Below are 17,391 nucleotides of genomic sequence, written 5' to 3'. Positions count from 1 at the left end.
ATACATTCATTGGTGGACTCTTGTATGTGCTCTGGCCAGGGATCGAACCCACAATCTTGGTGTATCAGGATGACGACGCTCCAACCACCCGAGCCACTGGGCCTGCGCCAGGGCGTCTTCTTTAATAGCGGGGATCTGTTCTTTCCTGGGCGTAGTTTTTAAATCAACTTTTTTTGTTACTCCTCACCCGAGGATATTTGTCCATTGATTTTTAGAGAGAGTGAAAGGGAGAGGGGCTGAGAGAAACATCGATGTTGGTTGCCTCCTGCAGGCGCCCTGACCAGGGCCCAGGCCTGGGAGGAGCCTGCAACCAAGGTACGTGCCCTTGACCGGAATCGAACCCGGGACCCTTCACCCCACACTCTCTCCACGGAGCCACACCGGCCGGGGCTCTGGGTGGAGCTTTACCTGCCGTGCTTGCACAGATGCATTTGGCATGCTCAGTGTGCTAGATGCCAGTGCTTCTTCCCTTTTGACTGTTCTGCACGCGTGAGTGAGAGAGAAGCATTTCATGGTTTCCTAGTGAACGCGAGTTTCAAAGCGGGTTTAGTGAAAGGATGCGTCTTGTCCTCAGGTCCTCGGCCCCTGTAGGCACAGTGCAGGGGGAGTGGCCACGCGGGCGTAGGCACCACGTTCGGCTGGAAGGCCCCGGCCCCGGCCCCTCAGCTGCAAAGGAAGGCGCTTCAGGGCCAGGCGCCAGCACACAGCACAGTGGTCTTTGGGTGAGGCCGGTGGTAATATTAGGCGGCTTTTTAAAATTACGTTTTCCATATTTTGCGTAATATATTATTTTTGTAAACTAGTGGTAATTTGGCCCCATCTCAGAAGAGTATTATGATTTCAAATGAGAGAGAACAACACGTGGGAACGAGTTGAGAGCTGAGCTCTCCGGGAGAGCTCGCCCCCCCCCCCCCCCCCCCCCCCGCGGCCCCCGGGTGACATGCGCGACGCTGAGCATCGCCCGCGCTGACCTCAAGGCGCCTGCTGTGGCTTGGTCTCCAGCACGGACAGGGGACATGTCAGTGTCTGCTCAGCACTCCTCGTGGCAGAGAAAGGTGTCCAGCCTCCCTACCGAGTGTCTTCAGTGTGGCAGCAACTTTGCGTGGACATCATTATTTCCGTGATATGTCAGGTCTCGTGCACTGAGTGTAAGGTCGGTTTATTACTGCAGACAGATGCAGTCTACCCACTGAAAACAGCATTAAATACCAAAACAGGCTGGGACTTGTGCTGAGTGTGAAATGACGCCCCAGGTGGTATGTTGCTCCGACCTCCGGCGGGCACGTCACTCCCCAGGATGCAGGCAGGAGGCGCCCGCCAGGGCAGGGGCCCGGCTTGTCTCTGCTGGGACCTGCTGTGGTGCCAGGGCGGGGACGGGGCAGAGCACCCTCAGCCCAGGCTCTTTCTTTCCTTCACACTCTTTCCTCAGCCAGAACTTGTGCCACCTTGGGCCATGGAGGGTGGGGATAGAGGGGGGAGTGGGGTAAAGGGGGCGTGGTCTCTGGATGCAAGTGGGATGTGGCTGTTGGAAACCCGAGCTCTCTGGCCGCGCCATCTTGGCCTTAGTGGGCAGGCTGCTGGGCCTTGTCTTCTCGTTTCCTAGTGGCCTTCCGGGCGAGCTCGTCCTCTTTACAAAGCGGCTGCAGGGAAGGCGTAGCCAGAGCACTTGCCGCAGCACAGCGGCCAGGGCCTCGGTGGGATGGACTGACTCTGAGTCCCAGCTGCTCCCGCCCGTAGCCCACCCTGTGCTCACCCGGGGCCGCGGGCGGCAGGCGGTCCCTGTGCAGAGGCACTGCATTCGTGAACATTCTTGGTTGTGTCTAACGGTCAGGTCCCAGTTCTCCACCAGATAATTATGGGGAAATAAAGTCGATGTCTTAAATTTCATATTTTCAGTTGAGAAAAAATACTTTATATAAAGCAACAGGGTTGTAGGCCAGTTTGGGAGTTAGAAATCCATTTTAATCGTTGATTTTAATCATTTAGACTAAAGGAATTGTGGGATTGGTATTTTATTTGAATTGTAAAAATGTTTTTATCTCAGAGTCTGAAAACATTCTAATTTCATATCATATCAATGTATTTGTATATTAAGTAATTAATACCGAGTAACCTTTCAGTCACTTTTTCTTGTCTTTCAGTGAGGATGAACTGGAAGAAGCAAATGGAAACAATTCCATTGACCTTGAGATTGATCAGAACAAGGAGAGCAAAAAGGAGGTATTTCCCCCGTTAGGCAAATAGATGTTCCTGCTCGTCCGTAAGCAGACATTCCTTCCCCCTCTTACTCTACGAAGGCAGTAACTGCTCTGTGGCACAGGGCGTCTTCGTCCTGCTATGCATTTTGAGCAGTAATAACCGGGCCTTAGCGAACTTAGCCTTGTGCTCGCCAGGAAGCATGAGCCAAGGAAGTCTTGGAGGAAAGATGGCAGTGACGAGTGACAGTGTGTCTGGCGGAGTCCTCGCTGCCACCTTTCCGAGAGGGGTGCTCCCGAGGCCAGGCCAGGGCGCGGCTCCCCTCGGCCCGTGGCTTCCCCGCGCTGTCACGCCCTCTCCGCACGCTCCTCTCCTTCCTCAGAAGCAACAGCGCAGGTCATGAGCTGGGCCTCCCACGGCGAAGTGTAATCGCTCACATCGTGAAAGGCATATGCCGGAGGTTTTTAGTGCTTGGATTCAGGGGCCTGCCTCACAAAACCCCACAATTGTGGGCGACTTTTGTAACCTGTCCACTGAGAATAGGGGAGTGTTGGGAAGTTAGCCTTTTGAAATGGGGGTCGCAGTCTGGCATTGTTTTGTCCATTCATAACATTGACTAAAGCACTGTGGGCCCTCCGAGGAAACCCCAGCTCCGCGGCTCTGGGGGAACCCCACAATCCAGCACTGCCTGCAGCAGGCCGGCCACGGGGTCCTCAGGCTGCGGTGCTGGCCCCACTGTGGGCAGGACCTTCACTGGCAATCACAAGGGTTGTTCTGAAGGCAGAGCCTGCAGTTTCTTAAACTCGAAGGTTCTCTGTCTCACAGGCTCTGAGGTCTGAGAACGCTGCTTCAGGCAGGAAAGTAGAAGGGTCTAGACAGGCGTAACCTTTGACATGACACCAGTACCATGTGCTCCTTATGGACAAAGTACGAAATACAGCTAACCAAAAGGAGAAAATGAAACCACTTACACCATAGTCGCCACTCACACGTTCCTCTGTAAGGAGTGTGAGGGCGCTGGGTGGCTCAGTTGGTTAGCGTGTTGTCCCTGTCCACCAAGGTTGCAGATTTTATCCCTGCTTGGAGCACATACAGAAATCAACCAATGCATGTATAAATAAGTGGAACAATAAATCCATCTCTCCCCCCCCCCCTCCCTTCCTCCCTCCCTCCCTCCCTCCTTCCTTCCCTCTCCTTTTCTCTCACTCTCAAATAAAATTTTTAAAAAATGTTTTTAAGTAGCCCTAGCCGGTTTGGCTCAGTGGATAGAGCATCGGCCTGTGGACTGAAGTGTCCTGGGTCCAAGTCCAGTCAAGGGCACAGGCCCAGGTTGTAGGCCTGGTCCCAGTAGGGGGTGTGTAGGAGGCAGCCAATCAATGATTCTCTCTCATCATTGATGTTTCTCTCTCTCTCTCCCTCTCCCTTCCTCTCTGAAATCAATACAAAAATTTTTGAAATGTTTTTAAGTATATGCCTATATACTTAGTTCTGCGTAAATATTTATTTTAAAATATATAAATGGGATCTTTATCTATATATAAATTTTATAACCTTTCAAATTTACTCTGTTTATATCAAATACATTTGTATACACAACTGTGCCGGGGCTGACCGGCAGACCCTGAGCGACAGATGAATGATGACTCTAACACACGTTTCTGTGAAAGAGAGGCTAAGGCAGTGCTTGGCTATTGCCGCCAAGTAGCCCTGTTCTTCTGCCGCCTTGGCTTTTATTGTCACAACAGCTTGAACTAAAATTAACCTCTAGATACAATCAGCAGGGCAGGCTGATTGAGAAAGCTCATGCTTCTACAAGGCCGGGTCTTCAAAGACTAAACAGAGATTCTAGCAAAACACCCCAGGGGATCGGACTTGCGGAGGAGTCAGGGCAGGGGTTGCCGCCTTCGGCCAAGTCCCCCCAGAGGCCCCGACCTTTCGGAGGCTCCTCCTCACAGACATCCAGCCAGTCCTGTGCTTCCCCTCACAACTGTGTGTTAGTCCATCATACAGCGCGTCCATAATGGAGGAAATTAATCCTCGTGGGATTTTACCGTTCTGCCCCTGCTTTTTGCTGCCATACACAATGCTGATTTCATAACTGAGTATTAGTGCACTTAATTTTTCCCATTACAGTTAATTTCTGGATGTTGACAGTTGGGTCAAAGTGTTCTAGATGTGTTTTTAAGGCTTCTTCGGTCTGGTTATATCACCAAATGGGGAACTAGTCATTCTTTCCCAATGGCACTCTGCCAGCAATTTATATGCGTCCAGATAACAAGGTTGCTTTAGGGTCACTTCGGTTAGGACTGTCTGAGGAATCAAGTCGGACTGGGAATGCATAGTGAGCTTTGTTTTGTCGCTCTATTAGGTTCTTCAATGGAACATTTTAAATGAAGAGAAAAGGTTGATTTTATATTAAATTCTGTAATTCTTATTTATATAGCTCAGTTTCTAAGTCAAAAAGAAAAATGTTTAAATCATCGTTTACATGCCTAAGTGTTATTAAAACAGACACGCTGCCCATCGGAGGTCTTTGCTGAACAGCATAGCACTGTGGCAGCATCACGGGCCTCTGCTCGCGCTGCGGGACTCACTGCGGGGCCGCGGGCCTCTGCTCGCGCTGCGGGACTCACTGTGGGGCCGCGGGCCTCTGCTCGCGCTGCGGGACTCACTGCGGGACTCACTGCGGGACTCACTGCGGGGCCGCGGGCCTCTGCTCGCGCTGCGGGACTCACTGCGGGGCCGCGGGCCTCTGCTCGCGATGCGGGACTCACTGCGGGGCCACGGGCCTCTGCTCGCGCTGCGGGACTCACTGCGGGGCCGCGGGCCTCTGCTCGCGCTGCGGGACTCACTGTGGGGCCGCGGGCCTCTGCTCGCGCTGCGGGACTCACTGCGGGACTCACTGCGGGACTCACTGCGGGACTCACTGCGGGGCCGCGGGCCTCTGCTCGCGCTGCGGGACTCACTGCGGGGCCGCGGGCCTCTGCTCGCGATGCGGGACTCACTGCGGGGCCACGGGCCTCTGCTCGCGCTGCGGGACTCACTGCGGGGCCTCGGGCCTCTGCTCGCGCTGCAGGACTCACTGCGGGGCCACGGGCCTCTGCTCGCGATGCGGGACTCACTGCGGGACTCACTGCGGGGCCGCGGGCCTCTGCTCGTGCTGCGGGACTCACTGCCACTGCCAGTCTGCATGGCCTTCAGCTTGGTCTCACAATGTGAAGATATTCTCAGTTTATCAGCAAAGACATACACTTCTTGCTCTTAAAAGGGTTAACAGGGAGACGTTGCCTTTCCTGGCCAAGGTTCCACTGCACTTCATTTCTGCAGGTTTTGGATTCAGAGAGAAAGCACTTAAAAAATTAGCAGCAGCCGTGCATTTCAATGACAGCTTATATTTTTTGAAGGAGATTTTTAGGGCACAATTGCTCTAAAAGTTAAATGTCATTCCCTCAAAAAATGTGTAAAAAGTCAGTTTCATATTGAAGTTTGTATATTTTTAAACTTGTATAAAGATTTAAAGAATTTAAATGGATCTTTATACATATGCTGAACCAACCAACCTCCCTCCCTCCCTCCCTCCCTCCCTCCCTCCCTCCCTCCCTGTGTACGGTGGGGCCTGTGCGGACAAGCAGCTCCTACCCTCTGTGGGCAGCGCAGCGCGCAGGTGCCCCCCGTCACTGCAGGGAGCTGAGGCGCTGCTGTCAGAGCCTCCGAGTGAGAGTGAGGGTGCAGCTGTGGGCAGGGAGCGGGTCCTCTGCCAGGCACCCAGGCAGAGCCCAGCAGCCAAAGTCTCTGCCTGCCACCCTGTTAGGGCGGGAGGTGCGGGGACGATGCAGCCTGGTGCTTGTCATGGACTGTGTGGAGCCGTGGTGAGGAAATACGCGTTTACTGTCCATTTGGCACTTTAAGGTTTTTGGTGTCACATTCATCCAAATCTGTGTATTGTGCAGGTGCCCCCTGCTGAGACAGTCCCTCAGATCAAGAAAGAAAAGCATAGCACCCAAGCCAAGAACAGAGCCAAGAGGAAACCTCCGAAAGGGATGTTCCTCTCCCAAGAAGACGTGGAGGCCGTGTCTGCGAACGCCACCGCGGCCACCACGGTGCTGCGCCAGCTGGACATGGAGCTGGTCTCCATCAAGCGCCAGGTACCCGCCCGAACTGGGGAGCTGATGAGGCCTTAGGGGGGTCACTGTTCACACGCACGGATGCTCTCCTCCCACACACCTCCAAAGGGCACTGGCTCACTGCCTTTTCTTGAATTCACTTTGAAGTCGATGTCAAGTGTGTGCACATAAATGCTTGTGTGTGTGTGTGCTCACTGACATCCAGCGAACCTCTCTCTGGGCCAAGAAATGGCCGTTGCCTCTGAAGCCCCACTCGCGTCCCCTCCGATGACTGTCACCCCAAGCACAGCAGCGCCTGCTCCCCTCGTGCCTCTTGCTCACCCCGCCTTCTCCAGCACGTGGCCACAATTCTGACTTCAACACCACCAATGATTGCCATGCACTTTTGGATTTTATAGAAAAACTAGAGGCCTGGTGCACAAAAGTCGTGCACGGGGAGGGTCCCTGGGCATGGCCGGCAGTCAGGGCCGATTGGGGCCTCCGGCTGCCAGTCGGGCCTTCCTTCTTTCGACACTGCACTCTGGTGGTCAGCGCACGTCATAGGGAGCAGTCGAACTCCCAAGGGGACAATTTGCATATTAGGCTTTTATATCTATAGATGACATGATGTGGTTTCTTGCATGTCTGGTTTTCATGTAACGTGAGAGCATCCATGTAGTGTAGAGCCGTGGTTCTCATTCTTTCTCTCTGCTGGGTAAATGTCTGGGTTCCCCATTTGGGGCTATTACAAATAATCCTGATGTGAACATTCTTCTGTGTGACCCTTGCACTGTGCATGTGTCCTTGTGGAATTGCTGGGGTAGGGGGTATGCACAGAAAGCAGCGAGATGTGGGCTGCAGTGCAAGGTTCCCCCGATCACCACTGCCTCTCACAAATCAATAAAAAGAAAAAAAATGTAACCCTTTTCACCATGGATGCTGGCATGAGAAGTAGCGTGTTTTTGTCTGAATCTAATTTTGCCTGGGCCGTCGCAGCTGAACTTCACCTGCGTAGCCTAGTGTTGCCCTTTTTGCGCTTCCCCTTTCTGCCCTCCCTCCCGCCCCTCCTCTCTCTCTGTCCGGAATTCAAGATCAAGGCAGATGTCGGCTGAGGGTTTACTTTAGTTTTTGCTGCTTTGACTTGTTTGAAGGTCTAATAGGAGGTCGGCTCTCACTTTCGGGGGTGAGAAGAGTGGGGTCCGAGGCCCATCTGCCTTGTGGTGCAATAGGGAGCGAGCCCAGGACAGCAGGCCCCGGGCTGAGGCATGGCTCCTGGCATGCGGCTGACGCAGCTGCACTCTAATCTCAGGAGAACCACTCAGCCTCCCAGGCCTCTTTTCAGAGAGGAGGTCAGTCCACGCTGCCCACCTTCCGGGGCACCAGCTTAGGGCCGCCCCACCTTCCGGGGCGCCAGCCGAGGGCCACCCACCTTCCGGGGCGCCAGCCAAGGGCCACAGCTCGGGGCATTGGGAGCTCTGCTTGCATGGGAAGTGCTTGCCCCGATCAGGCTGTGGGCTCCCGGGTGCGTCTGCCCTTCCTCTGCGGGACTCCCTGCCCCCTGTGGCTGCACCCCCCTTCCGCAGCGCTGCTGGTGCTGTGGCGGGGTAGACAAGAGGAGAGCAGGGCGACGAGCAGGGCTTTTTAACTTAAAGGTGGCTCCTCGTTCACATGGTTGAAGAGAGCAGGCTTCGAGTCTGACTTGCTGAGGCGGAGACAGGTGTCAGCCGCCCACAGCCTCAGTGGCAGGTGATCTGGGGGCCCGTGTTTGGTTGTATGTCAGGGAACCATTCACCTGGAAATGACAGAAAACCTGACCAACAGCAGCGTAAACAATTAAGGAAATATTTTTTAAAAGGTGTTTTAATTGATTTCAGAGAGAGGAAGGGAGAGGGAGAGAGAACCCTCAGAACTGTTTATTAGCACTGCCTTCTCCGCACCAGTGACCATTTCTCTTTCTCCCACAAGCCATGGAGCCACCAGCACCGTCCAGGTTCTCTTTAGTGTCACTGACTCGTGCCTTGGACCCTTACCTGATGTCAGATCACTGTCCTGCCACTTTCTCCTGCGGGTGCAGAGCCCAGAGCCCGCTGAGCAGAGCGGAGCCCCACTGTGCCCGCTGCCTGTGGACTAGCCCGCCACACCCTACTTCAGAGTTTTTTATTTTAAAACTAGAGGCCCAGTGCACGAAATTTGTGCACAGGTAGGGTCCCTAGGCCTGGCCGGTGATCAGGGCTGATCTGTGGGGTGACCAGCAGGGCGATCAGGGGGGCCCCTGCTGGCACCCGCCTTGGCTGGCCTGGGGGCAGCTCCTGTGTTGAGTGCCTGCCCCCTGGTGGTCAGTGTGTGTCATAGTGAACCGTCATTCTGACGTTTGGTCAATTTGCATATTAGGCTTTTATTACATAGGATAATAGTTTTTTCTCTCTTAGATTCAGAACATTAAACAGACCAACAGTGCTCTCAAAGAAAAACTTGACGGTGGAATTGAGCTGTACCGACTTCCTGAGGTAGGACTGTCAGCGTCATCACAGAGGCCACACCCTGCGCTCTGTCCCCAGTGTGCACCTCTCACCCTCTTGGGGAAAGATGTGATGGCTTCATAAGCCGAGCCGGCGTGAGCCCTGGCCTGAGAAAGGGTGGGTGGCTCCTAAGGGTGGGTGGTGGGCGTGCTGACATGACGCGTTTGGGTGTCCAGGTCATTCAGAAGTGCAACGCGCGCTGGACCACAGAGGAGCAGCTGCTCGCCGTGCAAGGTATGGCTTCTTCTTCTAGAGAGCTTTCAGGAGAGACTGGTGAGCTCCCCCACGCCCCATGCCCAGCGCACTGCTCGCGTGGAAGCAGACTCCGGGGGGCCACTTTCAGCCACATCACAAGCTTAAAGCTAGAGTGGAGGTGTCAGTGGTACAGGTGTGAGAAGTTCATTTTAGCAGACTGAGTGTTGGGGTTTAAGGTCGGGGTGTTGTAGTCCCGGGACCCTAGAGGATGGGGGCGGAGTGTCCACACCCACAGTCATTGCTGGGTGGCCAGTGTTCACGGGGCGTCTGCTGGCAGGGTTGCCCTGGCCTCGGGTCAGCTGTCTGGGTGTGGCTAGGCCACCCCCTCTGGTCTGGGACGGGTAGGCCCGGGGTGAAGCCTGTGGGTTTCCTCGTCTGGATGCAGGAAGGCCTCAGCGTGGGTTCTCCTCGGTTCTCTGTGTTGAAACACGCGTTCTCTCCAGCCATCAGGAAGTACGGCCGGGACTTCCAGGCCATCTCGGATGTGATTGGGAACAAATCGGTGGTACAAGTGAAAAACTTTTTCGTAAATTATCGACGCCGCTTCAACATAGACGAAGTTTTACAAGAATGGGAGGCGGAGCATGGGAAGGAAGAGACCAATGGGCCCAGCGGCCAGAAGCCCGTCAAGTCCCCGGACAGTGCTCTCAAGGTCCCCGAGGAGGAGGAGGAGGTGAGCCCCCCTTCCCGCCGGCCCCGCTGCCGACGTCCCCACGCACCAGGGCCAGGTTCCTGGTCTCAGCAGCCAGTAACTTGGCTTTAGCCTGTACAGGCATGATCTGTGTGTGGAGTTCACTCAGGTGTTTGTCCCTGGGTGTTCCTTACGTTTGAATCCCTGGACAAATTCCTCATTTGACCGTGGTTCCCGCCACAGACGATCCCACACCCCCAGCTTCTCCTTAAGCAGGGGAAGAGCTCTGCGTGGAGCGGAGCGCAGCCCCGAGCGGTGCCGCCGCCGCCTCACTGTGCGTCCTGCGCGGCCGCGGGGCGGGGCTCACTGCGTCCACGGGGGCAGCTCTGGAGCGGTTGGCGGACGGCCAGGGTGGTGGCCAGGCAGTGATGCCCGGTCGTCGCCATCACTTCTCATTGGCGTTGTTCACTGCGCCGGTCACTTCCCGATTGGCTGGGCTTTACCAGCAAAGTCACTTTCTCCTCAGAGCCTCCCACAGCCATGGGCATGCCGCGCTGCCCGTTTCCTGCTGCTGTGCTCTCCTCTGAAAGCGGGGAGCAGCCGGAGGCTCCCGCCCGAGGGGGGCGGTGTCCGGGCGTGTGGGCAGCGCATGCTGCCTGGCCCGCTGGTTAGACTGAGAGGCCCTGTAGGAAGTGTGGCCGATGCGAGGGTCCGGCCAGTCGTGCAGCCCTGGCTCCCAGCAGCCTCCGAGCGGCGTGAAGGCCTCTCCGTCTGTGGCCGTGATTTCGTCCCGTGCCGGTTGCCTCGCAGCACACATTCGCTTCCTGAGGTCCTGGACTCCACTCAGGAGGCTTCCTGGGGACAGGACATGCGCGAGAGAGAGAGCTTTCTTCCGTGCACTTGCCCTGCAGACAGAAGGTGGGAAGCCCCGGGTCTGGGCTGCTGAGATCCAGGATTCGCTGAGGAGCCAGCGGTGGGCCCGGGGCTGGCGTGTCAGAAAGGGCAGGGCGAGCGCTGGAACGGCGGTGGGGCTCTGTGTCGCTCGGAGAAGGCTCGAGATGGACGCCCAGCCCTCCCGTGACCTGAGCGCCCTGAACGGGCGCATGTGCAGCTTCTGGATGCGTAACTGTTGTTTCCTGGCAGCAAGACACCATGAGGGGAGCAGGGCCTACAAGGGACCTTTAGGTTGGAGGTTTGGGGTGGGCATCCGGCTTGAAAACGGAGCGGAGAGTGGAGAAATGCTGGGGCAGCGGTGAAAGCGGGTCCTGCCATCTGCAGGGTCGTAGGTGTCCTGTCCCAGCAGGAGCCTGGCAGCCTCCAGCCGCTACCCTCGCCGAGCACGCGCTCGCTGCCCTGGCCGGCTTCTGTTTGTCCTGTGTGGCGGGCTCTGTGCCTGTGTGTATCCTGTTAGGAGGCAGCTGGAAAGTGGCGGAGCCAGGCTCTGAGCCGGGCATCTGGCTGCAGGGGCCACGCTGTGCAGCCACTTCCCGGGCCCGCCCCAGGAGCTCTGCTGTGCCCGCTGTGTACAGGGCAGCCAGCAGGTCCACCTCTCTCCTTGCAGGACACCAGAACAAGCCATTTGCATAGTTTCGTGCTCTTTGTTCTTTTATTTTAAAAAAATATTTTTTTATTGATTTCAGAGAAGGAGAGGGAGAGAGGGATAGAAATATCAACGATGAGAGGGAATCATCAACTGGCTGCCTCCTGCATGCCCTTCACTGGGGGTGGAGCCCGCAAGCTGGGCCTGTGCCCTGACTGGGAATTGAACTGTGACCTCCTAGTTCTGTAGTCGGCAAACTGCGGCTCCCGAGCCACATGCGGCTCTTTGGCCCCTTGAGTGTGGCTCTTCCTAAGCTTTAGGAGGACCCTAATTAAGTTAATAACAATGTACTTACCTATATAGTTTAAGTTTAAAAAATTTGGCTCTCAAAAGAAATTTCAATCGTTGTACTGTTGATATTTGGCTCAGTTGACTAATGAGTTTGCCGACCACTGTCCTAGTTCAAAGGTCAACATTCAGCCACTGAACCACGCCAGCCAGGCTGATTCTTTTGTTCTCCTTTCCTCAGGCTGCTTCTGTTCTTGACGTCAGATATGCATCTGCCTCCTGAGAAACGCAGGCAGCTTCCGCACATGGTATGGGCGTCTGTGTTCCCGGACATCAGGTATGACAAGGCTTCACCTAGCCATCTGCTCACATCTGTGGACAAGCAGCTATTACCAAAAACAGCAACACTTCCGGTCCTGTGCTACATCTGCCTTAATTCTTTGCTCGTTCCTCCATGTTGGCGCCACTTCCCGGAGAGCTCCGTGCATCTCGCGCGGTCTACGTGCTGGGATCTCGTGGCTGCACGGCGCCCTGGCCCTGGGGCCGCTTCCCCAGGCAGAGCTCCGGGCCCCCATGGCAGCTCTCCCCATCCGTCCGCAGCTTCCGAGCAGGTGGCCGACTGGAAGGCATGCCTCTTCCTGCATGGCCTGGATCGCTCCTCTGTGCATCATGTCGTTCTCAGCAACTGGACCTGTTGGCCTTCTGGGGGGTCTCCGGTTCCGTTCGGAGGCCCCCACCTGAGATCATGTTTCTGGATGTCACCGTGTGTGCAGACTGCACTGTCCCCTTCATTGTGCCAAACGCCCCGATTCGATCCTGTTCCCCGGAGCAGGTGCAATGATGGCTGATGAATCTAGTTGGCGTTGACCTCTCCTTCTGCCTTCCCGGCTGGTAGAAAGCTGGTTTGCAGCAGCTCTCTTTGGACACGTAGCTTAAAAGGAACGTGGACTCCATCCTCTGCCTTCAGCTCTCAGCATCGCAGCCCCGGGACGGATGCCGCCCTCTTTTCCCGGCTCCCCCCAGCCAGCTCCAGGAGATTTGGTCCGTGCCCTGCACTGGTGCTTGTACACTTGGACTTGGTGCCTTCTCCTCGGGCCGCGCATTCTCAGTCCCGTTTCTGCTTCAGCGTCGTAGCTCTTTCACGTCCATTGCTTGCCAAAGATGACACCACCGGTGTGAGAGAGCCGCCGCCGGCCTGCAGGGGCAGGCAGTCCACACGGGAACAGAGTAGCCGGGAGGGTTTCTGAAAGTGCACGTTGCTCCCCTCCTCCTGGGCAGCCTGGCTTCTCCTTGTCACTCCACACCCCTTGGTCCTCAGGCCCCGATGAGGCCACACGGCCCCGCCCTTTCCGACAGCGTAGCACAGAGCGAGGCGGGAGCAGGTGGCCGGTGCTGAGGAGCCCACGGAGAGCACACAGCCGCAGTGGGTGCACTGCCTCTGGGTGGCCTGGGAGCAAGTGAAACTTCTAATGAGCGTCCTGAGGCTCCCAGCATCGCTGCCGCCCTGCCACCCGGAGCCGCTGCGGGCTGTGGGGAGCCTGGCGGCCGAGCCGCTGCAGGAGCTGCCTGTGGTCGTCCCGCCAGGTGAACACTTTCCTGCTTTCAATACCAAAAAAGAGAAGTGCGAGGCTTTAAGGCGCGGAAGCAATTCTTAAGAATTTGAAATATGCAATTAAAATTGGATGTGTTTTGACGCAAGCACCTTGCCTTTTTTAAGTCAGCTGATTTTAGGAAGAGGGTCAGCTAGAATCATAGCTTGTTTGGAATTGGACCTTTTGTTTAAAGGAACCTGGACAAAGGTCGTTCGGAAGGGGCAGTAAGATGGGACGTTCTGAGCTCGCCGCCTCTGTCCCTGCACTGGGAATCCACGCAGGTGAGGGCAGTCTGGAGGCAGAGGGCAGTCCAGCCACGGTCCTGCCTGGGCAGGGGGCGAGATAACACTAGGAACCACCCACGCTTGGTTTTCTCTGCATCGCAAGCCTGCTGTGCCATTGCAAGCGCAGGGGACCATGGGGAGGGGTCATACTTTTGCACATCGCAGTAAGGGACACAGCCGGGGCAGGGGCTTTAGGCTCCTTGCTGCTTCTCATGGTCTCCTTCCTCCCCGGCCTCCTTCCTCCCTGGCCTCCTTCCTCCCGGCCTCCTTCCTCCCTGGCCTCCCTCTTCCCGGCCTCCTGCCTCCCCGGCCTCGTTCCTCCCTGAGGCAGCAGGGGCCTCCTGCAGGGGCTCTGCCTTTGCCAGCAGGTTGTCCTCCCCTTGGCCCAGGCTGTGTTCCTTGGGAACTGGTCCCTGGCCGCAGGGAGCTCGGTGCCCGTCCTGCAGCGAGGCAGGGCCAGGTCTCGGCTTGCTCAGCACCACGTGCTCTTTGGTCTTCACCTGCTTCGGCACCACCGCACTAGTCTTCCCGCGGCACCACAGCTGACATGGGCTCTGTCTCCAAGGAAAAGGGGCCGTGGTTTCCATTGGCCAGAAGGAAGAGACGTCGTCTTGGCCTGGCTGCTTCCGCCCGTGTCACACCTAAGAGAGCACTGTGTGCTCAGCTGTTCTTACACTGTCTTTGCAATGATGTAAATGCAAGAAACCACTTGGCTGACAGCGAGTGACTGGTCTTACCGACAGGAAGACCCTTTTAAACATATCAAGACTTCGGTGCATCACAGGTGTGCGTGGGGTGGGAGGTCAGGGACCGTGTTCCCTCAGCTTTGTCTTAAAGAGTATCAATGTGAATGTCATAATTATATCTATTTTTGTGGAAGATTTCTCCTAAGTATAAGTTATTGTGCAAAATATAGTACCATTGAAACAAATGATAGTTTTAGTTTAGAAATCCTAAAAGATATAAATTGTATTACATATGCATTAAAAGTTTGTTTTATTTAATTTTATGTAGCTGTGTAAAGTGTTAGGTAAAGTTTTTCTCACTTCTCCATTGAAACACCTTGTTACTTGAATGTCGTGCTGGCTGGTTTGAAACAGTGATCAGTTCTGTAATGTAGCTCTTACCCAGGGAGCTGCCGCCTCTGGGACTGGTGAGCGCGGCCAGGAGCCGAGGTCGGGCGGCACCGCTGAGCGGGCTCGCTGTGTGTGCCACCCAGATGCCAGTCCCGTGAAATGCTTTGGTAGTTTTTAACCTGTAAGACCCTTTGATGCTCACAAACCTCTAATCAGAACATGAGTAGGAAAACACAATTGGTTTACAACTTGACTCTGCAGGACAAAGTAAGCGTTTCCTGCGTGTATAAGGTTTCCTCAAATATCACGCGCCTGTAAGTGTGCTCATTGTCACTTTAAATTCCTACTCCCCCCTATTTTTGTCTTTCTGAATATCAGTTGTACTGTTGGTATAACCGTGCACCAAAAATAAGCCACCAGTGCGTCCCACTGGCCGGACCTGCCGGGCACAGGAGGTGGAGCCGCCTTCCTCTTGCTGAACCCTAGGACCCAGGAGTCAAGCTTTTGTTCTGTTCTTATGCATTATTTTATTTATATTCATATCTGAATCCCAAATTTATAAAATAGCTCTAAACCTGTATTCCACAACTAAACATGACACTTTCTTAAGTTATTACCGTTACGCCATCGATGAGTTCGTTTTCAAGCCACCGAGCCATGTGCCAGAGGGTCTTTCCTCTGCTTTGCAGGTAACGGCATTGCCACCAACTGTGTTCTTCATGGTTTGGGCCCTTTGGCCAAAAAGGCGTAGAGGTCTTGTTTCAGGTTCATTGTAGGATGACGGAGAGCAGCGATTTCAGTGGTGGTTCCACCGTCCGCCTCGCGAGTCCTGAAGGCTTCTTGTCCTTTTACCGGCTCCATATGGAGCGTAGCACCACCCTCCGCCCAAGCGGAGCCACCCGCCCAGAGCAGAGAGCGCCCTTGGCTGCTTCACTGGCTTCCCTCCCCACCAGCCAGACCCGTCCCCTGGGCTCTGCTCCGCTCACCAGCGTCTTGTTTCCGGAATGAGAAGGGGCTGGGGCTCCTTCCTCGGTGGTGGCGCCTCATTGGACCCCATCAACCGCTCATGCACCCTTCACACGGACTTGGCTTTTATCGTCATGAGCCAAAAGGTTGGTCTTTGAAACCCCTAATAGTTCCCTTATCTTACCCAAAAAATGTCAAACTATGCAACAATATAAAATTCCAGTTTTTCATCCCCGGAATAAATGTGATTACAGATGCCTCGCACTGTTCTGGGAATGATACCCACGCCTCTGGACCACGACGTTACGTTTTACCTCCGCTCTTGTCTTCCCAGAGGATGTCTGTCCACGCAAACACGGTTCCCTCGTTCCCCTCCAGGGCACGCTTCACCGCCCTCCGCGCAGCCCGGTCCGGAGACGCGCTGGACTGGGAGACCCGGGCCAGTGCACGCGGCTGGGCGCCATCAGGACCGCGTCTTCTGACACTTGGGGGTGTCCGCGCTCAGTCCTGGAGGAAGCAGGTCGTGGCAGCGGGTCTAGGGCCTCAAGGCTGAGTGATCCGCGCTGGCTCCCCGGCACCGGCCTGGGCAGACTGCAGGGCCCAGGGGTTCTGGAGTTGGGAACGTGGTTCCCTCCTTCCTCGGAAAGGGCAGAGCCCCCACTTCTCCTCACCCCACCGTCTGCTTGCCGGCTGCCCCACCTCTACCCCCGCCCCCAGGCACTCCTAAAGCCCAGACCCCAGCTTTTAATCATGTGCAGCTTTGCCTCAAGCCGAGGCCTGCGAGGCCCAGCAGTGGGCACCCCTGCGCCTGCGCCCGCCTTTCCTCACCAGCTGAAGCACAGCCGCCTGCTCAGCGGATGCCCCGTCGGTGCTCCCAGCCACCGGTGTGCACAGGCCCCTCCCGGAGCCGACGTCCCGTCCGTGCTCCCAGCCACCGGTGTGCACAGGCCCCTCCCGGAGCCGACGTCCCGTCCGTGCTCCCAGCCACCGGTGTGCACAGGCCCCTCCCGGAGCCGACGTCCCGTCCGTGCTCCCAGCCACCGGTGTGCACAGGCCCCTCCGGAGCCGACAGCCCGCACAGGCCCAGCTCGGCGGAGTACTTTGTAAGTTGCTAAAAACTTCAGGACTTTAAAAGATGTGCAAAGCTAAGTTTGACACGATCGTCGAATTGCTGTATATCTTTTCAAGTGATGAAGCCCGCCTGGGGATTTTAAAGAAAAGAAGTTGTACTCTGCTGTGTGAGGAATATTTGACTGTCTCCGCCTGTTTTCTATCTCAGTACTCATGGTTATGGTGACTGTTCATAGCATGGTCATTGCTTAGCCGTTGGAGGGTAACATTTGTTAGTGGAGATCGGGAAAATTTATTTGTGCGATTCTGCAGAGTTCATTTTTCTATTCCCAATATTTGCTGAAGTTAAATAAAAATTTTCAAGCCATTGATGTAATAAAATATGAAACAATTTTCTGCACCCCCTCCATCAGAGCAGTACCCCGCCCCGCCCCCCCCCCCCGCCTTGGCCCTGGGGTGCTCAGTGTGTACGCGCGCCCTGGGGGCCGGGGAGGGCTCTGTGTTGCCTCTAGCTCAGCTCTCCCGGAACCACCTCCTTTTCGAGCGCAGTGACCTCACGGTTGGGATCACACTGAGGTGCCGGCAGGACAGCCGGCAAGGACTGAGGGCTCCATGCTGAAGGGAGGGGGGTTAGCCTGTCGGCGGCGTCTTCCCTTTCCGCCGTGACCAGGCTTCCTCGCCCCGACGCTGGACTGTGGCCCCAAGAGGCCTCTGGTGGCCCAGAGCGGACGGCTCAGCCCAGCGCCTCGGGTGATGGGAGGGCCCTGCGGCAGCACCCCCAGCCCCCCCGTCTCCGTCCCCTTCTCAGATGGGTGTAGTTTTGGTCAGATAACTAGTCAAAACCTGACTCCCGTCCTTGTTGCCCTAACA

The 17,391-nt window shown here is 55.8% G+C and overlaps 1 protein-coding gene across 6 annotated transcripts in view; it reads left to right on the top strand.

Annotated features, from left to right (window-relative positions):
* Positions 1–16,888, top strand: part of RCOR1 (REST corepressor 1) — a 100,437-nt gene extending 83,549 nt beyond the window's left edge. For 3 of the 6 annotated variants that reach the window (XM_059685864.1, XM_059685865.1, XM_059685863.1), the window contains 6 exons: positions 2,142–2,220; positions 6,147–6,341; positions 8,729–8,806; positions 8,995–9,052; positions 9,517–9,746; positions 11,774–16,888. In XM_059685864.1, the coding sequence (XP_059541847.1) occupies positions 2,142–2,220; positions 6,147–6,341; positions 8,729–8,806; positions 8,995–9,052; positions 9,517–9,746; positions 11,774–11,815 (682 nt within the window). In that variant the 3' untranslated portion in view covers positions 11,816–16,888. The remainder of the gene's footprint in view (positions 1–2,141; positions 2,221–6,146; positions 6,342–8,728; positions 8,807–8,994; positions 9,053–9,516; positions 9,747–11,773) is intronic. The other 3 variants (XR_009451459.1, XR_009451454.1, XM_059685866.1) reach the window with 3 other exon arrangements.
* The last annotated feature ends 503 nt before the right edge of the window (positions 16,889–17,391 follow it).

Source organism: Myotis daubentonii, chromosome 1, assembly GCF_963259705.1.
Source record: "Myotis daubentonii chromosome 1, mMyoDau2.1, whole genome shotgun sequence".
Taxonomy (NCBI): Eukaryota; Metazoa; Chordata; class Mammalia; order Chiroptera; family Vespertilionidae; genus Myotis; species Myotis daubentonii.
This window is presented reverse-complemented; position numbering and strand designations above follow the sequence as displayed.